Here is a 27,914-nt window from a genome sequence, read left to right as displayed (position 1 = left end):
CTTCCTTCCGCAGTCCTTTAGCATCATTGTCCTTTGTAATACGCTTCTGATTAGCAGGGTTGCCCCTTATACCACATAGCCAGAAAGATCCACCTCATCAGCTACGGCTTTCCCTTACCACCCACCAATTTCACTCAACACTCCCTTTTCTGCTATGGATCTAAATCAGGATATGGATCAGTTGGCGTCTGAGTTTTACGCCGACCTTTCTACCAAAGCTAATGTTGACACTAATCAGAAGGCTGCTTTTGTAGATGACTTTGTCATTACACCTGATTCTGGTAATCAAAACCAAAGTTTTGCTCCGCAAAATTATCGTCAAACGGATGATGACTATGCCCAGTTATATTCACTGTATTCAAAGCCAACTACTAATTTCAATACCAATGGTTTCCAACAGGACAGTTTAGGTGACGCAACTTTGGCGGAGTTTCAATTGAATGATATCAATTTTGATTTCCTTTTGAAAACACAACAACAGCTTCCACAGCAACTATCTTCACAGCAACAGCAACAGCAGCAAGTACCGCAGATACAGGAAAACCTACTATCGAATAATGATAGTGATACTCAGCTTTTGAACTCCGGACTAGGGTCTGATTCGTCACGACAACATGGACAACCTTACAATCAGCTACAACACCAACAAGATGAATTTGATGGTAGCGGGAACACCAAGGTTGGCCCAAAGGGCATGCCTGGAGCATTTCTTCAACAAGGGGACAATATGGAGCTTGATGATTCGCCTCCATTCACCATCGAACTGGATCTCTATTTTGACCAAGGTCCAGATAATAACTCAATCATCACCAGTAACAACATGCTACCTCATCACGATAATAGATCTTCTATCATTAGTCATAGCAATATCACTGGCCATCACAATAACCACTTGAAGAGCCCCGTGCAACCAAGCGAGTTCAACATTAGCCCGTTTGATGATGCATCAAGAGTTTCATCTGTTCAAAATATACAATACATGGGGAATAACAATTTTGATGGAAATAAGGCAATCAATAGACGCAGCTTTGTTGACAACGAGAGTCAACTATTCAAGGGGAGATTAAGAAATGGGTCTATAGATTCCTATTACGCTGCCAATGTGATCAACCAACATTTGCATCCACAATTACATCAGCAACAGCAACAGCAACAACAACAGCAGCAGCAATCACTCCAACAGTTTCAGTATCAACAACAAGCTCATGCACAGAACAATTCGTCTTCGTTCCAGGAGATGTCACCAATTACAACAACCACTTCCAATACACACTCTGTATCTTCATTACACTCGACACAGCCATCTTTTTTCTCAGCACAACAATTCTTTACCAGAAATTCTTTGGATCAACAACTGCTGTCATTGAATGGACCATCCCTGGATATATTTGGAAGACCTTCGTTGGATAGCCAGCGGTCGCAACAACAGCAACAACGTAATGCGAGATACACTAGTTTCACCAATTCTATCTCCAATATGATTCCGTTTATGGGTGATCGGAGTCAGTCGCAAAGGTCACCTCCTGGTAACTCAACACAACCAGTTATGAGCAATAATGCTACACCTAATCAGCCACGACACTTAATTCGGTCAATATTCAAGTCCAACTCAGCTTTGAACTCGAGTCAGAATCAAGTAGCAGATGATGTTGATGACAAGATGGATAACAATGATGATGTGAATATGGATGAAATATCGAACCAATTTTTGAGCTCAGCCGTAGACAACTCAAATTTGACAATAGGTTCAGAGCTTGAACCTGAGTTTGAATTACCTAAGAAACAAAAGACATCTAAACGAAGTTTGTTTACGAGATTCAAGTCATCTAAGCAAGATGAAGTTGAAAGCAGTCCTAAAATTGGTGAAAAAGAGCCTTTACTACAAGAAAGTGAGAGTTTGGATACAACAAATGTTGGTTCTGGACAAGCGTCAAGTGGAACACCGTCATTTATGACTGGTGGTCCTATCAATTTGGAAAACACCACTTCTGAATCCTCACAAAATATTGCTGAGCCTGATTATGCGGCATTGTTTGAAAATGTAGGTAAAAGAAAGGCAATTGGATCAAACTATAGAAAACCGAAACGCGAAAAGTCAAAAGAGGACCAATCGCAAATGCCACAACAATCCAACAATGCACCAGCGACGTCGTCCTTGTTTTTTGGCAAAAACAGTCAAAGGGGCAGAGGTGCTAGCAGCAACAATTCGATTGCTGATAGTACTAGTGTAACCAATATCAGTGTCAATTCCTCCAACGCATCATCATCTTTAGCTGGCCAGAGCTTGGTTTTGAATGAGAACGATGACCAGGCAGAGTCTTCTACGTCTACAATGCCACCACCACCAAATCCAGCACCGCCGCAATCTACGTCAACATTGGCAACTGCATCCAAGCGTATTTTGGGATCCAAGATTATGCTGAAAAATAGCAAAAAATCGTCATCGAAAATTACCAAGAAGGATAAGGAAAAGGACAACGATAATGATCGTGATATAATCCCACTCGACGAAGAGCCAATCATTGCATCGTTGGACACACCGGTGGCAACAATGATTTCCAAAGGAGTTGAAGTTGACGTTGATTTAGCATCATTGGATTTACCACCCGACACCAAGATTTTTCCCACAGCAATTATCAATTCCAAGAATCGAACACGCGGTAGAAAAGAAAACAAGGAGGCTGATTTGAATGATGAATCCAAGATTTATTTGTGCAATTATTGTTCAAGGCGGTTTAAACGACATGAGCATTTAAAGCGTCATTTTCGATCTTTGCATACTTTTGAAAAACCATTTGATTGTCCCAAATGTAATAAGAAGTTTAGTCGGTCGGATAATCTTCAGCAACATTTGAAAATTCATAATGCTAGCGATAATGGTGTTGTTAAGGAGGAAGAGGAGGAAGAGGCTCAAATAGTTGATGATATCTAGGTGGCAGAAAAAGTGATGGCACGAGGGGGTTTTATGTACGTTGACTATGCAAAATATATTGAAAAGGAATGTAGCTGTACTTGAAGGATGAAGTTGGAGATTGTGACAAGTGCAATGATGCAAATGGGTGATTTACCTTACACTTGAGAAAAAGTACAAAATGAATTAAACGGAATACACACAAAGGAACCAAAAGGTAAAACAAAAGTAAAAACAAATAAACTAGGACGACCCACAGGTATAAGAAACATCCGGCATAATGCTAATCATACCCCTTTTTCAGAATTAGCTCTTCACTCCACTTTGCACTTCAAGTAAATCAGTAAACAATTTCCTCTGTACACGTTTATCATCAACGCCAACAATATCATCCCCATTAAAACTTTTTTTATTTAGTTTCGATGTTGATGGTTTATTAACCATGCCCTTTACCCCACCAACACAGATATTTCTCTCTTGATGCTTTTTCATGGCATCAACTCTAACAAACTCCTTCCCACAAGCACATTTACTCAATTTCGATTCACTGTGGCCCTTTAAATGTCGATTCAAGTCATGTTGTCTCACAAATCGTTTACCACAAAACTGACATGCAAATGGCCGATCACTTAGGTGAGTTTGAACATGTGATCGAACATTGTATCTGCGAGTGAATATTTTGCCGCAGTTTTTGAAAGTGCACACAAACATCTTATCCTTGGTTGGGCCTGTCCAGTAATTGTCAATGGCACCCGGTGGGAGTAATGAGGTTTTCTTAATTCGGTTACGTGGTGAAGAATCCTTGAGTTGTTTTTTGAGGGAGTTTTTCAGGTTGGGGCTGATTAGGGGGCTCCATTCTAAAGATGGCTGTTGTTGAAAAGTTTTGGATTTGACGGGGGTGGACAAATAGGTGTTGTTGCGAAGTGGGGTGATTTGAGCAATGGTGGCATTAGGATCAGGACTGGCGTCAGTTTGTTGGGCAGGGGTTGGTGTAGGTGGTGGTGGCTGTTGTTGTTGAGAGGCTCTGCTAGAAGCTGGCTTGTCTGGAGATGTATAGTACCGTATTGGTGATGAGTTAATAGTTGAAAACGGAGACGAGTTTAGGTAGTTGATGTTGCGCGAAGGGCTTATTGTTGATTGTCTAGTAGTGGTGGTGGACCCCGTTGTGGCTGAAGGCTGAGATGATGGATTAAATTTTTGACTCAATTGTTGCAATTGTTGTTGTTGCATTTGTATTTGGTCAAGAGTCAATTTATTTGGTGATTCTTCATCACCTTCATTGAGTTGCTCTTCCTCTTGAATATGATGCAATGGGGTCGATAAAGGCAAGTCCAGGTGGCGCTGTTGTTGTTGTTGTTGTTGTTGTTGCTGCTGCTGCTGCTGTTGCTCTCGATTGTAGTACATTGGCGTGTAGAAATTGACATTGGAATTTTTTAAACTTGGATGTAAGGGTGACACATCCTGCTGTTGTTGACTATGCTGAAACAAACTGGTGGTGGATCTCCCTGGTGATGGAGATTGAGGTTCTGGCGATGATTGCCAATTGGGTGAATCATTGGAGTTGGAAAGTGTTGGCGGAGAGGGTGGTGGTAAAAAAGTATTGAATAGGAGATTATTGACAAGTTCATTTGTTTGTTGTGATTGCAATTGTTGTTCAACTGAGCTTGGAGGGTGTTGCTTTTCTGGCAATGCCACTTGTGTCATTGCTGGTGACATCAACTGTTCTTGTTGTTGTCGCTGCTGCTGCTGCTGCTGCTGTTGCTGCTGTTGCTGTTGTTGTTGATTTGATTGGTAGGTGTTTTGACTATTGGTTGACGTGACCTGATAAGTGGGCTCTCGTACAGGTAATGGAACATATTGCATATCTGAATCCATTTGTTCATCATTCACCTGCTGTAGTAAATCCGTTTCTTCCAATAACGGCTCAAAATCATCAACATATTCGAATGGCAATTTCGGTTGCAAAAACGCATCACTCATGAAACTATTTTTTTGTTGTTGTTGTTGCTGATGCTGCACGTACTGTAATGATTGCAAATATTTAGCTGAATAAGAATTGACAATCTTGTTTGTTTCATTTTGACGAAACTGAAACTTGTTGGTTTTATTTTGTAATGGTGAAGGAGACATTTGTTGCTCGAGTTTATTTTGTTTTGATCTTGGTGCAGGTGGTGGTGGGAACTTGTACGATTTAGGACTTTGATTAGTGACCACATAGTCATTTTGTTTTGTAGTTCGTGGTTGAGTGGCGCTAATTTGATGTGGATGATTAAAGTTTGGATTTTGAGTTTGATAATATTGTTGTGATTTGGTTGGGGTGGAGATTTGTTTAATTGGTGACAGTTGTGCCAATCGGTGGGTTACAAAATCATCATCGTCGTCACTTGGGTTTTTATCGAAATTGAAATTTAGGATATCTTGACTGGGGGTGTTTTTCTTGACCAGCTTGTTCATTTGGCTCTGAGGCGATGGTGCTTGATCCGCTGGCTTAGCGGTATCATTTTGTTGCTGCTGCTGCTGTTGTTGTTGTTGAACATTACCACTGGGGTTCAACAAGTCACTGGGACTGATGTTTCTCCAATCAATAGATTTACCAAATAATTGCTGATTAGGTTTGTAAAATTCACTAGGTTGAATAGTTCCACCACCAAGTGACCAGTCTCTGGTATGATCAATAAACCCAAATATTGCAGTACCACTCATTTGTCTACTATGAGTTTTAGACTTGTGTCTTGAATGATGGCTATATGAAGCTGATGCAGATGCAGATGCGGAAGGGGCAGGATTGACATTACCTCCTATTGTTCCTTTGTTGTTGTTGTTCATGGCAAATCCACTAGGAACATCTAAATCCTGCAATCCATTAAGTGTTTCATTAATCAAGTAGTCAATATCGTTGTCGTTGTTGTTGTTGGAAGGATTGGTGGTGGTGGTGGCTGCCGTGGGGTTGTTGTTGTTGTTGTTGTTGTTATTGTTGTTATTATTATTGAAATCCAGAGGTAACCAAAATTGATCAAAATTGTCGACATTGAATTGTAGATCCAGTCTCAAGGTTTCCCCTTCATCTCCAAACATGATGTATTTCTCCATGGTTGTTGGATGTTTTAGGAATGGAGGTAGTGAGCGACAAAGTATTTGTTGTGATGGATCAAGCGGGTATTGAAATATTAACAGTCTTTAGGGCTGATTAGTTATGGGATAGGTGGTTATGAAGTTGAATGGGAATAGTAAATGTGGTATGAAGTGGAAGAAGAAGGTAGTTGTTGCAGGTATAAAATAAAAGAAGTTAATCAATAAGTGATGTTTGAAAATGTTTCTTTCTTTTGCTATTCCTCGTGGTTGCATCCGATTCACAAAAATCAAATGGAGTTAATGAAGAAGAAGTAGTAGAAGTTATAGAAGAAAGGCAATAATAAAAAAACATTGGTAATTTGTATACTTAATTGAGAAACAAAAACAATAAAAAAAAAAAAAAAATTGATGCAAAACCCAAAAAGTCACAAACATTTTTCTTTTGCAATCAACTTGCCTAATTAGGACAGAATGTAAACAAAAAGAAAACTATAAACTACTGATTTTGTGGTGATTTGTGATGCCTACACAAGCATATATACTTTGATTTATAACTAACATCATCATCATATCACCAACTAACTAGCTAAGCTGTACCCATGGTGCAATATGCACTGGCTCTCGTACGATTGATTGAATATGAGACGGCAGCTATAATTCTTACAAAGAAAAAAAGGCAGTGGAAACGAATTTGAAAATATATAAAGGAAAATGGCAGTAAAGAACAATTTCGGTAAAGGTACAACTTCAATTTAGGGGTAAAGTGAGAGGGGGGAGGGGAGGCGGAGGCAACATGTCATATTATAAAAACCTGTAGTTTTAAGCAACTTGATAATAATGCTCGGTAACCCCAACGGCTGTTTTAAATGAAAAATTTTTTGAATTAAAATGATTGCGAGAGAAATGGACAGTGTAAAAAAGTTGCGTCACACTCACCTAAACTACATTACTCAATCTCTCAAACACATCATACCTTCTACTCTTTGTTTGTTTGCTTATTTTAATTCTTTGTAAGATTTTAAATATATATATATATCCATCTTAGTTCCTCTTTATTCTAAAAGCAACATCTTTCTTGGATCTTCAATCAATTCTTTAATTGTCTTTAAAAACGTAACTGCTTCTCTACCATCCAAAACTCTATGATCATAGGTCAAAGCCAAATACATCATTGGTCTAGACACGATTTGACCATTGACAGTAACTGGTCTTTGCTTTACACCATGCAATCCCAACACTGCGGTTTGAGGCATATTGATGATTGGGGTACCATAAAGTGATCCAAATACACCTCCATTGGAAATGGTAAATGTACCACCAACCATATCTTCCAAGGCCAATTTACCATCTCTGGCTTTTTTACCCAAGGCAGCAATTTCCTTTTCAATGCCCAAAATTGATCTTGATTCGGCATTACGAACAATTGGAGTAACTAAACCCTTTGGTGTTGCGACGGCAATTGAAATATCAGTATAGTCTCTAAACACCAAAGTGTCATTATTTTCAATGGCTGCATTAACAGCTGGAATATCTTTGGCAGCTAAACAAGCAGCTTTTGAAAAGGCACCCATAAAACCTAATTTAACACCAGTTTTTTCTAAAAATTCATCCTTGTACAATTTTCTCATTTCCATTAAATTGGACATGTCAACTTCATTGAATGTGGTTAATGAAGCAGCAGTGTTTTGTGATTCCTTAAGACGTTCAGCAATTCTTAATCTCATTCTATTCATCTTGACTCTTTCTTCATTTCTGGAAAAGTTGGTAAAAGTTGGGGCATCGGAAGATGAGGAAGAAGAGCTAGAAGAGCTTTCTTGTTTCTTTGGTGAGGACTCCTTTTTTGGTGGGGCTGGTTTTGATTCCTCCTTTTTTGGTTCAGGCTTTGATTCTTCCTTCTTTGGTTCCTCTTTGGACTCTTCATCTTTCTTTGGTTCCTCTTCCTTCTTTGGCTCTTCTTCCTTTTTGGCAGCGCCACCTTCAGGAGCATCACCTTCTTCAATTTCAGCAATTTCTTGTCCAACTTCAACAGTAGCTTCAACATCAACTAAAAACTTGGTGATGGTACCACTAACTGGTGCATTAACCTCAACATCAATCTTGTCAGTTTCAATAGTAGCAATAGTTTCGTCAACATTTACAAAATCACCAACTTCTTTATTGAAAGCAGCCAATGTACCTTCAGTAATGGATTCGGCCATGTCTGGGACTTTAACTTTAGAGGATGCATATCTGACTGAACCTAAAGATAAGGAAGCAAACTTGTTGATGGAGTTTTTGTTGTTGTTGGTTTGGGTAATTGATTGATTGTGAAGCGATCTAGTTGCTTGAACAGCTGAAATTTTCAAACTGGTTGTTGTTGTTGTGGTGGCAACATTTGACTTGAGTGCTCTCTGAACGGTTCTTTTTAAACTTGAATTAACTCCTCTTGATAACATGATGAAGACAAAAATGCTTATAAAAGTCTATAAGTTGTAACTGGAATATGTAATTGAGGTTTAAAATTATTTCGTTGAGGGAAATTAAGTCGTGGGGAGAAGAAGAAAAAAAAAAAAAAAAATTTTGTTGCTAAAAACGAAATTTGTATAAGAATTATTTTATTGGTGACAAAAGAAAGATGCATCGTCGTTTCGGTTAATAAACAAAAACGAAAAAACGAAAACTCCGGGAGGTCATCGGAGTGCATTTTGTAACCGACATAGGATTGACAGACAGTAGAAAAAGGATATGCGTCTACTCAGAGATGACTACGAGATTAGTAATGCGATGTGAGTCATCATTACTAAACTCTAGCAGGTTATCAAGATGCAAGTGTCTTGCTTCTCTAGAGTGGAATAAGATGTTTAAATATGAGCCTTACCCGGTGTTTCAAGGACACACTCAATTTTATTTTTTATTTTTTATTTTTGTCTCCGAGAGTCTCGGTTACTTTGGCACAATTTACAATCCCGGGTGACTCAGGAGACAAAAAGAATATTAATAACTCCGAGCAATTCTTAAGTGGTTTTTGGGTTGCAAATGACAGGAGCGTACTAAACCGAATGTGTTGTTATCTTTGTATAGAGTGTAATTGGTGGTTTTGATGAGAAACTGGACAACCAGTTCGGATTTATGTAGTTTGCTGTATCTCATTCGTTATAGATACTTTTTTGATGAAATACGATGCCAAAATTTTGACAAAAAAAATGAATTTAAAAATTAAAAAGCATTCAGTGTTCGAAGACGTGGCTTGTTCGAAGAGGATATTGCTCTTGTTTGGAAACCTTATACAGGTACTAAGTTTCAGTCAAGATACAAAGTGAACTCGAATTTCCTGTAAATCAGGTTAATTGGAGCCTACTGAGTAGCTGAAGCCACGACTGAAACAGTATGTTCTTTTAACCAGCTTCACTTCCATATATATATACCTTTAAGTACTTTGACATTTCTAGGACTATTAAAGTACACACTGATGAATTTCCAACAAATGTGAATTCGAAACTAAGAGTGAGTGAGGGTGTGTGGCTAATTACTAAAAGAATGTTGGTGTTATTATTGGACACGGAAATTTTAAAAAAGAGCAATACACATCTAAAAGTGAATTAAATGCTGCTGTTGTTTGATATTCTGCAATGCTTTTTTAAATAACAAAAATGATTTTCAAGACGTACTAGCAGGTGTTGTAGATTTTCATATTTTTGGTTGGTTGGTTGGTTGGAGAGAGGGCGGGGGTGCAAATAATTACTGAAATCGGTAAAAAAGGTTTCTTCAGAAGTCAGAGAGCCAAAAAAAAAAATAAGTAATTAGACATATGCTAAAACCTATATGTGCAAGTGAATATATATATATATATATATATATGGCATGTATGTTGTGTAATGTCGGTACTATAACCACATAACCATTTTTGACATTTGGTATATAACCGTAAGGCTGGTTAAGCAACACACAAAAACGGAGATACGACAGAGCAAGGTCTAATTTGAAGGAGGAATTAGAGGTAAGATCGGAGAAATAGAGCGAGAAATGAAACTGAAGATTATTTTCAATGCGACTGAGGATGTCAATATCTCTAGTTTAGAGAAGGGACGAACCATGCACGAGACGAGTTGTATGTATAAGCACAAGCTTTTCTTTTGCTTTCTTTTCCTCATTCAAACGGTTGTAGAGGTTTCATGTATGTTTTGGTTAGAGTTGTATAGTAAGTATATGATGTTAAAGGAAGGAGTGGAGATATTTGGGCAACAAGACTCGAGCAACACTACTAGCAAGTCAATACATTTGCTATTGTTGTGTGTGTACCGACTGAGAACCGAGGAATGTGATTGTAGAGTGAAAGATAGGGGGTGTAAAACGTATATCAAACTATTTCAAAGTAAAACAAGTAAAACAAGTAAAACAAGAAAAGTAACAAAGGAATTTTGTGGAGAAATGAGGGGTAAAAAAGAAATTGAGCTGCAAGCAAACGTTTTTTATTATCGAAAACTTGCAAACTTTTGTAGTTTGTTTGGATTTTTTGTGTTTCAAAAGTACAGAACAATTACACAAACGCAAACATGCCGAGTTGCACTGAACTAAAATAAAATTACGGAGTAAAAAACCTACGTACATATAGTTACATATAAAACAGCTACTGAAATGCGGAGTAAATAGCACAAAAAGCAATCAATAGAAATCCTACGAGATGAGATCATTGTCATCAAATCAAATCAAATCAAATCAAATCAAATCAAATCAAATTAAATTAGTAGGTTGTTTCTTTTGTTTTCTTTTTGTTTGTCAGTAGCATAGAAGAGCAAACACTGTTATGTAGAAGTGAAAGAAGATGAAGAAGCTGCTACGTCATTTGATGTGGTTGAAGTTGTCAAGTAGTATTTACGATACTACGTCATTGGAGTACACAATTGATTACATGCATATAAATCCATGTATATATATATATATATATATATGGTATGGTAGTTAGTAAATGAAGTACTAGAGTCCATTTCTAAACTGATACTTTAAAAGTCAGATGAACTTAATCTAGATTTGAGAGGTTGTACCTTTTAAACTAAACGCATCTCCACCATATTTTAATTACCACCTTCTTTTCCGCCCCCCCCCCTATCTTCTAGAAACCAACTTTGAAAACTAGTAAGATGTATATCCACTTAAAGAGTAGTTACAGAAGTTTTGTATCGTAGTTGTAGTGTTATAATTCAATTTGGTGGGGAGGGAGAGGGGGGTGTGTGTGTGTGTGTGTGTGAATAAAATTTCTATTAAAAACTAAATAAAGTGAAATGAATGACCTTAAAAGTTTTGATTTCTATAAGCATAACAGCTCATACGTTTTATTAGACACGCCTAAAAAAAACTACTCCGCATGCTGTGTACAATATTGTTATTACAGTCAAACCGTTTTCTACCTTTCTTTTCAAAAACAAAAAAAAAAAAACCTTATTCTGATATGCAATGTGATAACCATCTTACGTTGGGCAGCAAATCTGAAAAATTGCGTTCTTTCTTTTTTCATAATAACCATACAAAGTAACCAAAATATTCGTCACGGTTATCTCTCTATCTATCTATCTATCTATATATATATATATTTTTTTTTTTTTTAGAAAAAAGAAACAGACTAGTAGAACTGAATGTGTAAGACCGTGTATGGAATAGCGATGGATCTTTGGATATACATCTTCTTATTGGGTAATGTTTGTTAAAACACATACCTTTCCTCTTTAAACTTTAACACATAGAGTCTTCATCTTCACAGTTCGCTATAGTATAATCATAATAGTAATAAAAATAATATTAGTACTATTATTGTTCTTAGTATTATTATTCCCAGTGCCGTATTTAAGCTTTTGTGCAGTTGAGTTGTCGTAGTTTTAGGAGTAGTAGTAGTAGTAGTGTAATTGTGTTCAAAACTAATATTGGAAACCACACAATAAAGACAAAAGTGTGTAAACAAAGAAGAGGGGGGGGGGTGTAAATTAAGTTAAGTAAATCTTTTTCAAGCTATTGTTTCTGAGAAAACAATTGTTAAACTATGCATTGGTCTAAAAAACTTGTAAATTATAAACTACTTTAATACGACACACACCCAAAACACACAAACATGCATAATCAACCCTCATTAAACAAGGATTTTGCCCCTCTCGATTGCACGTAGCTATACTATCGTCACCACTATTTGTCATTTGTTATTTGTCATTTGTCATCTATTGTTACTACTATTACGTAGTAATTTTTAATACTTTATAGTAAAAAAAATAAAATATAACACGGAGTACGTATTACAATGTGCTTTTACTTTTTTTAGTCAAAATCACACAAAATGCAACAAGCTATCTAATCGGTATACTTTTGGTTTTTGTTTTTTTTTGTGGATTACAAATTAAAAAAAAAAAAAAAAAAAATTTAAAGGTAGACTGATGTTTTGTGTAATACATTAAACAATAGTAGCATTACTATTACGTAATTACTTACTTCATTATACATCACTACTATTACTCTTTGTTCATTACGTAATATCAACCAGGAAAATCCACAATTCTTATCTCTATCTCAAGTATGTGCAACTATATATACTACTGTATATCTCTCTATCAACTAAAAGATATGTGCTTACTATCTACCAACTATACTTTTCTACCAAGACTATTGTATTTATAGACATATTACTACTACTATTACTACTACTACTAGTACTACTACTACTACTACTACCACAATGAACGACTATTATCAGATACCCAATAGTAACAGTAACAACAACAACAACAACAACAACGACAGAATAGCTGCAACTGCACCAACTACACCATGCATTACATCAAATCGTTTTTATCTACCTTATAACAACAACCATACTCATTGTGTATCACAACAACAACAACATCAACAACAACAAGATGAAGTAGAACAACACAATATTCCTTCACTTCATGACTTGATACACAACTCAACAACAACCTTGGATAAACAAACAACTGGTACCCAAGACAATGACAGTAGCAATACCGACAACACCAATACCACTTCCACTAACTCCAAGATAACACTCCATTCCTTCAACAACTACTTGGCATCGATACATTGTCAAGAAAACTTACAATTTATCATTGAACTCAATAAATTCATGACATCCTCCTCATCCTCCTCATCCTCATCCAAGAGCACTTCATCATTAAGCCAATGGCAACAGATTTACTCCAAGTTTTTAATTGCTGAATCCGAATGGGAAGTTAATTTACCTAGTCGCCTAAGTTCAAATTTACATTTTGCTCAATACCCCAATGAATCCACCCTACACAATTGTAAACTGTACATTATTAATGAACTTTTACAAAATTTGTATCACGAATATTTGAAAACTGTAACCAAGAATAAATGTGGATTATATAGAAGGAGATCAGTGGCAATGGGTTCATTACCAATGAGGAGGAATAACAGTGATTGCATGGAAAGCAACAATACTACAACTACAGAGTTTACTTCAAACATTTTACTGCCCGGAAAACATACAAGACCAACTATAGATACAACAACAGTTATTGAACAACAATGTCCTTTAACTCCACCTTATTCACCACCACCACAACTACATTTACAACAGAAGCAACAGCAACAGCAACAGCAACCATCACCACCACAACCACAACCACCACCACCACAACAACAACAACAACATCATCATCATCATCAACAAAAACAACACCCTCCATATACAGTACTGTCACCAGTTGTACTGCAATGCTTACAAGTACCAACTTCTGCTACCCTGTCTTCAAACACTCGACCACAGCGAAGCTCACTGTTGGGCCGCCATATTTCATTCTTTGGCAAAAAAAGCAAGAGACGTCACAGTGATAATAATATTAAAGCCGCCAACAATACCCATAAACATCATGATCATCATAAACATGAAGACGACCACCACCGTCACAACACTACTACTCACAAGCACAACCACAACAAGAGTATCAAACACAAATCATCTTCGGCGTTGATTGATGGATATGACTACTACTCCATCCCAGTTGTTGATTACGATATAGACCACAATAGTATCATTTCATCAACATCAGAATCATCTTGTGCCAATTCAATTTCAACTTCATCTTCTTCATCATCTCCACCACCACCCCCACTCCCACCACACACTTCCAGATCACGTACACCTTCAGTATGTTCCAATTTAGTATCTGACGCATTATCCTCGTCGTCTTCAGTAGCATCAACAAAACTGTCTACTGTTGTGGTGACAGATACAGCCCAGAAAGAGATGAATGATACACCACCTTCATCAAGAAACAACTCAAGTAGTTCTAAATCTGGATCATCTCATTATTTAAAAAACCACAATGCCACTACGCCCACAACAATGGTTACTACTAGTCCTATTACCCCCACTAGTGCCGGTGGTAATAGTATACACAAGATTGTTGATAATTCAAAGAGTTATTTCAGCAAGATGAAGAAGTTCAAGTTTAGGAGAAATAGTCATGATGATGATGATGGTGATAATGATCGTGATGCTGATGGCGACAATGGAGACGATGAAGAGTAGCAGTAACAGCAAAAACACTGGCTTTGGGTTTTCAGTTCTTTCCCATTGTTTTTTTTTTTTTTTTCCTTGGTACATTTTTAATCTTCTTCAAAAGGTTTAATTATAGGTTATCATGTTATAGAGAAATACATCATCACAACAACAGGCCCTACACAAGTAGATTATGTTTTTCCTCTCTTTACAATTGTACCGTAACCCTATCCTCTTTGTTAAATGTCTTTCCACATTGTAAATCGTTGATATCTCTAGTTACCCAACACTGATGTTCAGGGGTATCAACCACAACCAACATCTTGAACGACTTTATTACATTTAACCCAACATAATGCAATTTCTTGCCTTTAAACTTGTACCAAATGCGCTTCAATTCAGGAACGACAACGAAACTCGGTCGGATATAAAATTGAGCCACTTCACCAGGGTTTATAGCACAACTAAACAATAATGTGTTTAACTTTGACATGCCAACGCGCTTACCTATGGCTAAACTGGTGCCTATTGAAAAGTAAATTGGTGGGATTCCAATACTTGCTTCGCCGATTTGGTCTAGTGTTTGTTCAATTGTTATGGTGATGTACCGGCTCAAGTATCCGCCGCTACCATGAATCAGTTCGAGGCACGATGTGATGGGGATCCATGAGTGGTGGAGCTGTGGTGGTGGTGGAGGAGGAGGAGAAAAAGGAGGAGAAGGCAAAAGGGAAGGGGGTGGATCGGAATTGGTGTTGCGGTTTTTGACCGTGATTAACGTCCAGTAGTTGAGTTTATGATCGTATTGGAGTGAGCTTTGACTTGATTTGATATAGATTATATTACTGGTGTTTGATAGTTTTGTAATGTGGGTCGAGGATTGTAGTGCTTCGAGGGTAGAGATGGCATATATATGTGGGCGTAGTGGTGGTGATGCTGGCGATGCTGGCGATGCTGGCGATGCCGGGTGTGTTCTGAAGAATGATGTAGTTAGATTGGCAGCTGGTGATGGTGTCATTGTTGTTGCATCCAAGTCTGACCATGCAATGTCTTGAAATTGGCCATGTATATTGCAAAAAGAGAGACCGAGAAGATAAAGGATTAGGATATATTGTAACATTTAGAGAAGAAGAAGACATGGAGTACGAGATGACACAAGTGTACTTTATTGACAATTTCTTGGTATATGTTATGCAACTGGTAGCAGACAGAGGTATTCCCACCTGTTTTTGTGAGCGATGGTCCAAAAATAAATTATCAATATGTGGACCACATATGGTTGTGAGTGTTTCGGGTTAGTGTTGGTCTGTAAGGATGTATACAAAAGTACGACGCAGTCGCAAGTGGCTGAAAATCGATGCAGTGTGTACAAGTTCCGTAGTAAAATAATGTTTATACAATGTAGTGCACTAAATTCATAATAGTATAGATTGTTCTAGTACGTTCTCGGAGTGTCTGGAATTATCTAGAACATTATGTTCTAACATAATTTATTATTGCGCATGCAATGCACATATACCAAAACTATGCTACACTACACAAAAATAATAAAGTCATTAGTATAACCACATGACTCTGGACATTGCTCTAACTCTTGTTATGGAATTTCCATTGGAATCTGACAATAACCATATAAACTATATATATAAATACAGACTCATTCCGCCTAATCCTTCAACAGAATTATATTTCACTTTTCTTTTCCACTATACATACTACTCAAAACTACTCAATTGAAAGATGGACGAAACTCAATATACTGATAATGCTTTACGCATTATTCAAAACGCAACCAACTTGTGTAAAGAAAATGCCAATACTCAATTGGTTCCCTTGCATTTACTTGCTGCATTCATCCCTACTGATGACACTGAAGGAACATCACCATATTTACAAACATTGATTCAGAAAGCAAGGTATGAATGGCCTGTTTTTGAACGAACCGTAAACAAGCATTTGGTTAGATTACCAAGTCAAAATCCACCACCTGATGATGTTAGGCCTAGTTATCAATTGGGTCAAGTTTTACAAAATGCCGCCAAGATTGAAAAACAACAAAAGGATTATTACATTGCCCAAGACCATTTGTTATTGGCGCTTTTGGAAGATCAATCAATCAAGGATATCTTTAAAGAAGCTGGTATCAAACCCGATGCCATAAAGACTCAAGCATTGGAGTTGCGTGGTGACCAAAGAATTGATTCAAGACAAGCTGACTCTTCTAGCAGCTATGAATTTTTAAACAAGTATTGTGAAGATTTCACGGAAAAGGCTAGAGAAGGTAGAATTGATCCTGTTATTGGAAGAGAAGAAGAGATTAGACGTGTGATTAGAGTTCTCGCAAGAAGATCGAAATCAAATTCAGTACTTGTGGGAGATGCCGGTGTCGGTAAAACTTCTATTGTCGAAGGTGTTGCTCAAAGAATTGTTGATGGTGATGTGCCCAATGTTTTGTCCAATGCAAGATTGTTTTCATTGGATATGGGTGCATTGACCGCTGGTGCTAAATACAAGGGTGAATTTGAAGAAAGATTGAAAGGTGTATTGAATGATATTTCCAAATCCAAAGAGTTTATCATTTTGTTTATTGATGAAATTCACACTGTAATGGGTGACGGTAAATCCGATGCTGCAAATCTTTTGAAACCAATGTTGGCAAGAGGTGAATTGCATTGTATTGGAGCTACTACTTTTGCTGAGTACCGTAAATTTATTGCTAAAGATGGTGCTTTTGATCGAAGATTTCAAAAGATTGATGTCCCCGCGGCAACCGTTAATGAAACCATTGCTATATTGAGAGGTTTACAACCAAGATATGAAATCCACCATGGGGTTAGAATCTTGGATAGTGCATTGGTTACTGCTGCCCAATTGGCTTCAAGGTACTTGACTTACCGAGCATTGCCTGATTCAGCAGTTGATTTAGTTGATGAAAGTGCTGCTGCTGTTGCCGTTGCTAGAGATTCCAAGCCGGAAGAGTTGGATACTCTTGAACGTGAATTACATTTGGTTGAAGTTGAAATCAATGCATTGGAAAGAGATAAAGATGCTGATTCTAATTCCAAGGAAAGATTAGAAGCGGCTAGAAAGAAACAAGCTAGTATTGAAGAGAAAATGGGTCCATTGAGAGAACGATTCAACCAAGAACGTGCTGGACACGATTTGCTTATTGCTGCAAAGAGGAAATTGGATGAATTGGAAGTTAAAGCCCAAGATGCTGAAAGAAGACATGATACCGCCACTGCTGCTGATTTGAGATATTTTGCCATTCCTGACGTTGAAAAACAAATTGAAGAATTAGAGGTTAGAGTTGCTGAAGAAGAAGCTTCTAATTTGGATAGTTTATTGAAAAACGCTGTTGGTCCTGATCAAATTTGTGAAACTGCTGCTAGATTAACTGGTATCCCAGTCCAAAAATTAAGTCAAGCTGAAAATGCTAAATTGATCAATTTAGAATCTGAATTGTCGAGTGTTGTTGTTGGACAATCAGAAGCAGTTAAAGCGGTTTCCAATGCCATCAGATTGAGAAGATCAGGATTATCCAATCCTAACCAACCACCATCATTTTTGTTCCTTGGTCTTTCAGGATCTGGTAAAACTGAATTGGCCAAGAAATTAGCTGGCTTTTTGTTTGCTGATGAAAAAGCCTTGATTAGAATTGATTGTTCTGAATTGGATAAATGGTCTACTTCCAAGCTTCTTGGATCAAATGCTGGATTCGTTGGTTATGGTGAGGGAAACATTCTTGCTGAACCATTGATTAGAAGACCTTATTCAGTTGTCTTGTTTGATGAAGTTGAAAAAGCAGCACCCGAAGTATTGACGATTTTGTTGCAAATTTTGGATGATGGAAGAATCACTGATGGTGAAGGTAAATTGGTCAATTGCTCCAATGCCATTTTCATCATGACATCAAACTTGGGTGCTCAATACATTAGTGAATCAAAGGGAAGCAAAATTGATGCTTCTACAAAAGAACACGTTATGGGTGCTGTTCGTGCCCACTTCAGACCAGAATTTTTGAATCGTATCTCCAACATTGTCATATTTAACCGTCTTTCGCGTAAAGCCATTGCCAAGATTGTTCACATTAGACTCAATGAATTGACAAAGAGATTTGAAGATAATGGCAAGAGAATCACTTTGCATTTGGATGATGATGCCATGAATTATCTAATCAAGAATGGGTGGTCAGCTGATTTGGGAGCCAGACCTTTGAATCGATTGATTCAAAATGAAATTTTAAACAAGTTGGCTATATACATCTTGAAGGGACAAGTTAAAGATAAGGAAACGGTTAATATTGTTGTTGGTGAAAAGGGGTTGGAAGTTGTGCCTAACCATGAGGCTGAAGATGAAGATATGAATGATGTTAATGATTGGCAAGACAGTGAGGATGAAGATGATGATGAAAAAGAAGAGCTAGATTAAGATGGTGTGGAGTTGATTATATATAGTGTACATTAGATAAAAAAGGAATAAAAAAAAGAGACAATAATTTGCAAAATTTAGTTTTGATTGTATAATCTAACTCATTTCTAATAAGGAATACCATTGGTGATTCTTTGAAACTCGTCATACCCTTTGGTGTAGAAACTCTCCATTGATTTTTTGATCAATTTGCGGAAGTAAACCGCAGCTTCTTTATCACTTTTACCAGGAACAAACCTCAGACGTAAATTCTTGATCGTGGTGTCTTTAAAACAAGGTAATCCCGATTCCAACATTGGTACAACTGTTCGCACAATCAATTCCATATATGGACGACAGGCCAAGTATCCCTTGATACACAACTCTTCAAACCATTTGAAAGCTTGTGTATCGTCGCTTCCACCCAACACCATAACCATTTCATGAGTCAATTTAAATGGAGCTGCTTCAAACTTGACTCCACCAGGAACAATATCAAAACAGAACCCGAAATCAATGTGCAAAATGTGTCCTTGATCATCATACATAATGTTACCATTGTGTCTATCTTTAAACTGTAATAAATAGGAAATGATTGAATATGCAGCTAAGGATTTGACTAAATTGTTTCTTGCTTTTTGAAACTCAATTGACTTTTGTGGTCCAAATTTAGTAATGTAGTACTCAAATAATCCATTAACTGCCTCTCTACCCAACATATCTCTCGAATTAGCGTTAGGTAACACATCAATCACACCACATCCTGGTGCAGTGGCAGTGACTCGGTACGGATAAACGTAAAGGTCCAATCCAGCATCACTCCAAATGGTTCTAAACATGGAAATCAACTGCAATGCCAACACATCTTGTCTACAATCATCACCAACTTTGAAAATGGCACTTTGCCATTTTTCAATTTCAACTTGTTGTGGCTTACCATGTTCATCATAATCGGTCAACTCCTTCTTGATTTTGAAAGTTGCCATAAATGGAGCCTTTGCATGTGATTGCAATGGCTTACCTGACTTACGATTGATATCAACAAGAACACCGTCTGGGTTTGACGGCAAGTATACGCCTGGCTCAACTTTAATCAATGCCATCTCCTCATCAATCTTGGCCTTCTTCTCCGCTTTGGATTTCTTGATATATGGTTTTAATTTACCCGAAATATCAGTAACTTCATTGAAAAACCCAAATTCCTTGTGATAAAATTGTAAATCTTTATCACTCAATTCCTTCAACATATGTTCTTGAATTCTATCCAAAACAGGTTTCAAATCATCGGGCTCGGTAGAATCATCATCTTTGTAACTATTTGCCAACATATTCCAAATGATTTGATGAGCAAATAATTGTGATACTTTGGCAGTCTCAATGATAAAACGCTCAACATACCCCTTGGCATCATGACGCAATGACTGGACAATTTGTGGCACATAGAAAAATGTCAAATTAACATCATGTGTTTCCAATGATCTCATGGTATATTGCAAAATGTATGGATTAGCACCAAATGGAGGTAAAAACAAAGTGATGGCATCGATTGGGGCCACTGGCGACCAAAACAACAATTGATGCGATGGCATATGAACACCCAAGTTGATACCAATGAAAAATTGAACGGCATCGGGGTAAGGGATAGCTGCAAGTGGATTCTTGATAATCAATTGTTGTATCAAATCGTCATGAGCTTTGCTCTTATACCTCATAGCTAAATTAATCGCCAAAATTGGATCAATCTCATATGCACGTGTAATTTGAGTACTAGACACTTGATGTGATGATCCAATAATAGAACCCGATGTATCAGTTGGGTTCAACGACGTTAACCAAACGTTAAACTTGTATACTTCATCATCAAGAAATTGCAAGAAAATAGTTCGCTTCATTTCAATATCCTTCAGACGAAACACTGACACTGCACCAGCCATTCTTGCAACTTCATTCATTACAATTGCTTCACTCTTGAATTTCAACTTGTTGGCAGAAAATGGGTAAACAAATCTTTGTCTGAACCAAGTCAATGCTCCATCGAAAATCAATTCGGTTAAGTACTTGCAAATTCTTGATCCCAACTTCAAATGCACTTGTAATACTTCAAATGCAAATCTAACCAATTCAAATCGAACCAATCTTGAAAGTGGATGATAGCTAGCAAATTTCAAATTCTTCAATCCAACTTCAACAAATCGAGTAAACAACTTTAATAAATGATCACTTTGGTTTAATGTAGCTTCGAAATTGCTGGAGAATAAACGAACTAATTCCAAATGAGGCTCAAAACTTCTTTGTGCATTTTCAGCCAATCTCAAATCAGTAGATCGATTACTTGGTGCATACTCCATTTTATCAAATTCAGGATGAACAATATCGAGTTCTTGTGAAAATAACCCTTTTCTTAACTCAATTGATTCTTCCCACTTTTGGGCCAACTCACTAAGTAACAACATGCTCAACTTTGGTTTATCCTTCATAACAGCAAACCAAACGCCACTAGCAGGGATCATCACCAGCGGCTCAAACAAGATGAATGGTATTTCAACCATGTACCTCACCAATTCAGCATTGTTGATATCAGACAACAAAGTCAATCCGGCAATTTCTGTCAACAAATTCATAATCTCGTCATGAGATGGATTTTCTGTAAACTCATTAAACAATCTCAGTTTGATATTGTATACCTTTTCTCTAATGGCCTTGAATGCAAAATCGGATTCCTCGTCAGTTCTCAATGGTAATTTATTCATAAATTGGGAAACAAAATTTGATCTCCAATTTAATTGCGACACAATTGAAGGTGTAGTATCCAAAGCAGAAATATTGGCATATGTAATGGCTTGGATGTCACGATCATGCGATGAAATAGTTCCCGACATTTTCAACGCAAAGGAAAGCCCAAATTGAATTGGAGCTTCATACTGCAATTCTTCGTTCGCAGCAACATACGATTGAATCAAGCTCTTGACATCGATATTACTCTTGTACAAAAGCAACTCAACCCAACCTTTGGCCTTTTCATGGAATCGGTTAAATGTGGAGCACCTCCAATCATAATCGTCGGACAAGGTGATTTTGATTCCTGTACATCTTGCTCTAAACGATGTTGTTGGATCATATTCGTGGACATCAGCATCAGCAATACTTTGAAACAACAATGTCAAAATATCAAAAAGAGCAAATAATGATTTCTTGTGACATAATGAAGCTGATACTTTGTTAATCAACAAGTCACAACATTGAATAGATGCATCTTGCATTTCTGTCACTGGGTGGGTTGTCAATGTCAACATTGTCGTCAATTGATTAGCAATATGATCAGCAGTGAATTGCTTGTTGGCACCAGTATTGATCAAACCAATATAGTCCCTGACAATCTTAAACGCAATTGGGCCCAAGTATTTGTCAATTCCCGAGATCTTACTTGTTGGATCGGTGAAATAGTACAAAATCTTCGAACAATCGCCAGTACGAACACGCAAAGTTTCGCAAAATACTGTTGCTGATAAAAACATCAATTTAGGATACGACATTGTGCGATGCACTTCAAAAATGTCACCCAAGAATGTCTTGTGGTCCTTGATGTTGTGGTTGGACGAGCCACGGCGCAACACAGTATTCAACTCGATGGAAGTTTCAGTTCTATCCCACGATCTCTCCGATGCCAATGGGGGTGAATTGTAAGCAATTCTTTCCAATTCATCTTTAAACACTTTGGTGTTTTTCGAATTCAAATTGTAACCATGAACAACCATATTGAACCAGATATTTCTAAACAAATTGATGGTTTCAGTCTTTTCAATTTTCAATGGCTCTTGACCTAAATGAACATCGGGTAACAATTCAGCCAATGGCTTCAAGTAAATTGCAATTTGATCGCCCACTTCACTAATTTCATTATGAGATCTATGATGCTCCAATTGTTGAACGTCACCTTTGCTAATGATTGACTGCAACAACTCATGCAAGTAAACAAAATACAAATGATTATCCGGTTTCAACTTTGAAGACAAAATCAATCTTGATTCGTTCAAATGACCCAACAATGTGGCATTCTTTCTCTCAAATGAATCAACAGTAAGCTTATTCAACAACCTGATTAAAATGATGAATTCACGCTCTGGGACATATGGAGCACACGAACACAATCCTCTCAAAATCAAAGGTCCTATTGGTGATTCAACCTTGGTCACTTTTTGCGACAAGATGGTGCAGGCCAATGCTGGAATCGATTCGTCATCACAAGCTTCTGAAACTTCGATAATGGCGGTAACAGCATTTTCACAAACTTTTTGATAATCATTCTCATCAAAGTCACCCGATAAACTGCCTTTGCTAAACAATTGGGAAAACGAAGTCATTGACGTTCTACTAGAAGACAATGGTGACGACACGAAATCCCTTGTTGAGGCGTTATCAGCACCACCAGTGTGGTTTCTAGCAGCTCTTCTAGCGCTCTTGGATGGACCTTGCAATCCTTCATTAGTGACAAATAACAAGTTAGTCAACGAATAGATTGTAGTGACAACTGCATCCTGAGGCAATCTCTTACTTCCCAAACCAACACATTTCGAAGCTTCCAAACAATACAGAGATTCCAATCTTGGATTGGCAATGACTGAAGTAAACACTCTTGTCAACAATGGGCCAATCAGTTCGTCTTTGAACACCAACAATGATCCAAATTGGAAAGTAGTCAATCCCAAATCAGGGTCCAACATGGCATCCTTGATCTCAATATTAGCTTTAAACAACTCTTTAGAAGTGGCTAGGTCCAAGTTGTCAGTAAACATTCCACAACTCAAAACTTGTAAATTAAAGCTTTTGGCCAAATATCCCAATTTCAATCGATTATTAGTTGAATAAACGATATAAGTTTCCCCTCGGTCCAAAAACTCCAATTTTCTCAATGCCAAGTCAGTTAGAATTTTGATAATCTCCATATGAGCTCTTGGAAACGACAAATGGTCTCTACCGGGACCAATGATGGCCCTACCATTAGATTCATCTTCATCATACTTTTTAGCAGCTTGGGTCAACAAGTAAGGCAACAAATGCTGTGATTTAGAAGCGACAATTTCCACAAGTATAGAACACATCAATCTCGATAACTTCTCAAGGTAGAGTACTGGTGAAAAATTGAGACAAAAGTCTCGTTCCAACAACTCTTGATAGGGGTTTGGGTCATCATAAAGGTAATCGGAATAATCTTCAATCGCCCCAAGAATCTCCGAGTTATCAATAGCCGAATCCAAATTGGTGAAAATACGAAAGGTTCTTGACGAGTAAGTCAAAAATTGAGCATTTTGATTCAATCCATCAATGACACCAGTCAAGGTTAAAAAATTAGACAATTGCAAATCGACATTATCAAAAAACTTGTCAATAAACTGATGGAAAACTTCCACAACTTCATCAAAGTATTGCTTGTTCGATTGGTAAGCCAAATTGATTAAGGCAATGGTTAATTTCTCACCAAGTAAAGTCCATGGAGCAACAGCTACAGATTTGGCAACGATACTATAGGCAAATTGTTGATCGGGTAATTCAAACAAGTAGACTCTAAATTTGTCAATCAAGGTTTTAATTTGACTTGTCAACTTGATGGGTTTATCAGTAGCATCACACAACGCAACAAGAGTTTCATATTCCTTGGGGGCAATGGCAACATTGGACATTTTTTGATCATTAATGCTACTACCAATGGATTTCCTTAATGGTAAATCCCTCGGTGTTGATGTCAATAATTTAGCGAAATCATCTTTTTGAATACCAGTGTTTATCTCTTTTAAATTGGACGGAACGTGTTCCACTGTAAGTTCAGCCAATTTCTTGAGTGCCTCACCACGAATGGTGCCACGAGTGATACCATAAAAGTCCATTCTTTAATGTGGCTATTGTGGTAAAGCGGTAGGAAAGTGAAAAATAAAAAATTCTGGTGGATAGGGTATATGGGCCAGTTTAGTTTATATCTTTTGGCTTTTGTTGAGCTTTTGTGGATTTCAGAGAGCGGTGGTGGTGGGGGGAAGGAAGAGAGAAAAAAAATAGTAGTGGAGAGTGGCTACCAATTTTGGGATTTTCACATGTGACAAATACAGTATATTACCTAAAGTGGTAATGAATGAAATAGAGATCAAAGAGAGCAGAAGTAGAACTTACAATGTACTCTCTTTCGAGAGGTTTGAGGAGTAAATTTGAGCGTACTTGACGTACCCATTAAGCTTCTATAGCCGTATCGATTACATTTCAAACACCTTAGCTCCCCTCACGAGTAAGTTTCAATCAATGTATCTCTCAAGTTTCCACCAATAGCATCCGGTTGAGCATCTTGCAACCTAAATATAGATTCAATAACCGATAATTCAGGCGCCGTGGTATCGGATCCGGCAACACTAAACCAATCATTAACAACTAGTCCAGCACCAACAACATTCGAGCCTCGATTTACCGTACCTGCAACCAATGGCACTTGCAACAAACTACTCAACTCTTCTTGATCTTGTATTGAAGTTTGTGGATGAACCAATCCACCTTGATTACTTAAAGCGCAATAGGATCCAACAAGAACATTACCAGCAATAGTCTGACGGAAAACTTCAACTCCCAATACATCAGCAATCAATTCTTCGGTTTCTCGTTCGATATCGGGATGTACTAATGCAACATAATCATTACAGCATATGACATTTCCCAATGCGGATAATCGTTCTTCAACTCTTTGAATCTTAACTGAGTCAGGTAATGAGTTTCTCAAATGCATCAATTCTTGATCAGTGGTTTGTGTTGGAACTAATAAACCGCGTCTGTTCCCACTAGTCATACGTCCAACTATACGAGTACCGGCAATGGTAGTATGAACAATGGGGATAACGTCACCTAGTTCAGCTTCAAATGATGAATAGAAATTTTCTGATCCACCAACGGCAACAAGGGCATAGGAGTTTGTTAATTTGGAAAAGACACCAACTTCATTGGAATTTTCAAATTGTGTTCTAGTAGCCATGATTTAAAAAAAAATTGGTTGTGATCTTATGACGTGAATGATTTGAGTTTTATATTGTAGTAGATGAATGTTTAATATTTATACTTTAAAACAGTAGTCAAACGTGTGTTTGTTTATATAATTTGATGATGACTAACTTTGTAGATGAGAGATGAGCTGAAGTGAAAAATCGCAAATTTATCAGGGGAATGAAGAAAAAATGAAAAAGAGAAAGGTAGTGTGATAATGCACAAAACAATGTCACCACTAACAAAGGTAGTTTAATGCCGCTTATCTCAGATCAGACAAGCTACTATGTAGATGGTTGCACTTATTGTCTCTCCTGGAGTGCAATTAGCTCTTCTTCGTTTCTATAAATTGTGTTCTTTTAACACCTGATGGTTGTGAAAATGAGTCAAGATGATCTTCGCAGAGCTTAATCTAAAGCGAATTTAAGCAACATCAAATTATAACAGCTGCTCCATTCGTTAGAGATTGTTTTCTTAAAAAGATCTAAATAGAGCTATTAAAGACTCACGATTACAAAACAATCGATGATATCAACATCAAAAGTCTAACCCCCAAAAAAATGGTGTCACGTGTGTATACAAAATTTCAAGTGTGCAACAACCCCTATGAAACACTCTGCATAGTCCGTGACGGGTACTATACTCAGTATTTTTCAATTCTGGATAATGAAGATGAGACTGGGCTATTGAAGGGATGCTTGGAAATTAGAAAATTGCAATGACTCTAGGTTTTGAGAAAGAGTTCAAGACGTCATAGAAAGCTCTACTTTGTCTTTGTAACCATGGCTTTTTTATCACAATGCTTGGTGGGATAAGTTACATAGAATGCTTTTTCAAACTTGGCTCTACTCATGAAAAGTTTTGTATTCCATGATAAGTGCTATCCTCTACTAGGGGTTTTGTGGTGTACGTTATCACAGCCCCCCCTTCGAGATTTTATATTGTGTAATGTGATGCACGGTGTTTTATAAATGAATGTGTATATATTTTGTGTCCGTTGCAATAGAAATGACAAGCAAAAATAGGGTGTGAGCTAAGATGACATTTGTTCTTCATACGTCATTGAAGAACGATGTTGCCGTCAAATGCATAGATATGGAGTATCTTACCAACTCAATTGGAGGAATACTAAGGCACAATCTATCAACACATGATCAATTGAACCTTACCCAGACCCAGTTTAAGAGTAAGCCCCATCCACTATTTGTACTTCAGATCAATTTTTTTTTTTTATGTTACACACAGCCCAGCTGAGAAAACCTGGTGTTTCTTGGATGATGCCAATACTTTGAGAAAAATCAAAAAAAAAAGTAGACTAACTAGTATGCGAAGGTTTCCTAATGCGACTAAATACACTAATTCTTGTCCAGAAGAGGGGGGGTTGTTGTTGTTCACTTTTGTTGAGTTGTTGATATTTTGGTTTTTTGCAAGTGGCTTTTACTCACTAAAAAGCAATAGGCGTGCGTGCGTGTGTGCGTGTAAAGAATAAAATAATGAAACACAGTTTTAATTGCATGCGTTATGGATATATTTTACCGAGATCACGTGTGGAAACTAAGCCAGCGTTCAAATCTCCTTAGTTTGATTACTACAACGTTTGAAGGAAGAGTACGCGTACAATATAGTTGTAATAAACACGCTGTTGTCTGTTGTCTGTTTTGTCTGTTTTGTCTGTTTTGTTGGTTTTGTTATTAAAAACCTAGAAAGCTTAACGTGTTTCTAAGTTACAATATATTATTATCTTGGTATAAAGTTGTATGAGACAAAGTAAAGAAGGCTAAGTTTTTAAAGTAGTATGGTAGCTCTTTTGGTTTTAGTTAGTGGTTTAATTTTCTTTTTGGTTGTTTCTAAGTTTAGCAATAATATAAACAATTACATAGTAAGTATTATGTAAGTAATTACGTAATACCACAAAATCAATATTACACAAGAAATACCCATATAATACTGCTGACTGTTTACTTGTTATAGTTAATAGTTATTAATGTTAGTATTAGTATCAGTGTTAGT

The 27,914-nt window shown here is 37.2% G+C and overlaps 8 protein-coding genes across 8 annotated transcripts; 3 read left to right on the top strand and 5 right to left on the bottom strand. All coding sequences in view use genetic code 12, as the record gives it.

The window, feature by feature from the left end:
• Window positions 1–154: 154 nt before the first annotated feature.
• On the top strand, window positions 155–2,932 carry MNL1 (Mnl1p; the record flags this gene model as incomplete). The annotated part of the gene is made up of 1 exon (XM_036809316.1): window positions 155–2,932. One exon carries the CDS (start codon window positions 155–157, stop codon window positions 2,930–2,932), a length of 2,778 nt encoding a protein of 925 aa, XP_036665965.1.
• A 285-nt stretch (window positions 2,933–3,217) lies between these two features.
• Window positions 3,218–6,001, bottom strand: ACE2 (DNA-binding transcription factor; the record flags this gene model as incomplete). Its single annotated transcript, XM_036809315.1, has 1 exon — window positions 3,218–6,001. One exon carries the CDS (start codon window positions 5,999–6,001, stop codon window positions 3,218–3,220), a length of 2,784 nt encoding a protein of 927 aa, XP_036665964.1.
• Window positions 6,002–7,035: 1,034 nt separating this feature from the next.
• Window positions 7,036–8,418, bottom strand: KGD2 (alpha-ketoglutarate dehydrogenase; the record flags this gene model as incomplete). Its single annotated transcript, XM_036809314.1, has 1 exon — window positions 7,036–8,418. The coding sequence occupies one exon, from the start codon at window positions 8,416–8,418 to the stop codon at window positions 7,036–7,038; it is 1,383 nt and encodes a 460-aa protein (XP_036665963.1).
• Window positions 8,419–12,677: 4,259 nt separating this feature from the next.
• RGS2 (GTPase-activating protein) lies at window positions 12,678–14,516 on the top strand (the record flags this gene model as incomplete). Its single annotated transcript, XM_036809313.1, has 1 exon — window positions 12,678–14,516. The coding sequence occupies one exon, from the start codon at window positions 12,678–12,680 to the stop codon at window positions 14,514–14,516; it is 1,839 nt and encodes a 612-aa protein (XP_036665962.1).
• Window positions 14,517–14,694: 178 nt separating this feature from the next.
• CPAR2_204340 (uncharacterized protein) lies at window positions 14,695–15,501 on the bottom strand (the record flags this gene model as incomplete). The annotated part of the gene is made up of 1 exon (XM_036809311.1): window positions 14,695–15,501. One exon carries the CDS (start codon window positions 15,499–15,501, stop codon window positions 14,695–14,697), a length of 807 nt encoding a protein of 268 aa, XP_036665961.1.
• Window positions 15,502–16,223: 722 nt separating this feature from the next.
• On the top strand, window positions 16,224–18,914 carry HSP104 (chaperone ATPase; the record flags this gene model as incomplete). Its single annotated transcript, XM_036809310.1, has 1 exon — window positions 16,224–18,914. One exon carries the CDS (start codon window positions 16,224–16,226, stop codon window positions 18,912–18,914), a length of 2,691 nt encoding a protein of 896 aa, XP_036665960.1.
• Window positions 18,915–19,021: 107 nt separating this feature from the next.
• STT4 (1-phosphatidylinositol 4-kinase) lies at window positions 19,022–24,775 on the bottom strand (the record flags this gene model as incomplete). The annotated part of the gene is made up of 1 exon (XM_036809309.1): window positions 19,022–24,775. The coding sequence occupies one exon, from the start codon at window positions 24,773–24,775 to the stop codon at window positions 19,022–19,024; it is 5,754 nt and encodes a 1,917-aa protein (XP_036665959.1).
• A 383-nt stretch (window positions 24,776–25,158) lies between these two features.
• On the bottom strand, window positions 25,159–25,896 carry CPAR2_204310 (translation initiation factor 6; the record flags this gene model as incomplete). The annotated part of the gene is made up of 1 exon (XM_036809308.1): window positions 25,159–25,896. The coding sequence occupies one exon, from the start codon at window positions 25,894–25,896 to the stop codon at window positions 25,159–25,161; it is 738 nt and encodes a 245-aa protein (XP_036665958.1).
• Window positions 25,897–27,914: the final 2,018 nt, after the last annotated feature.

The sequence above is a fragment of the Candida parapsilosis genome, contig 005809 (genome assembly GCF_000182765.1).
Source record: "Candida parapsilosis strain CDC317 annotated contig 005809".
NCBI classification, from domain to species: domain Eukaryota; kingdom Fungi; phylum Ascomycota; class Pichiomycetes; order Serinales; family Debaryomycetaceae; genus Lodderomyces; species Lodderomyces parapsilosis.
The sequence above is the reverse complement of the archived record's forward strand: the minus strand, read 5'-3'. Positions and strand labels throughout refer to the sequence as shown.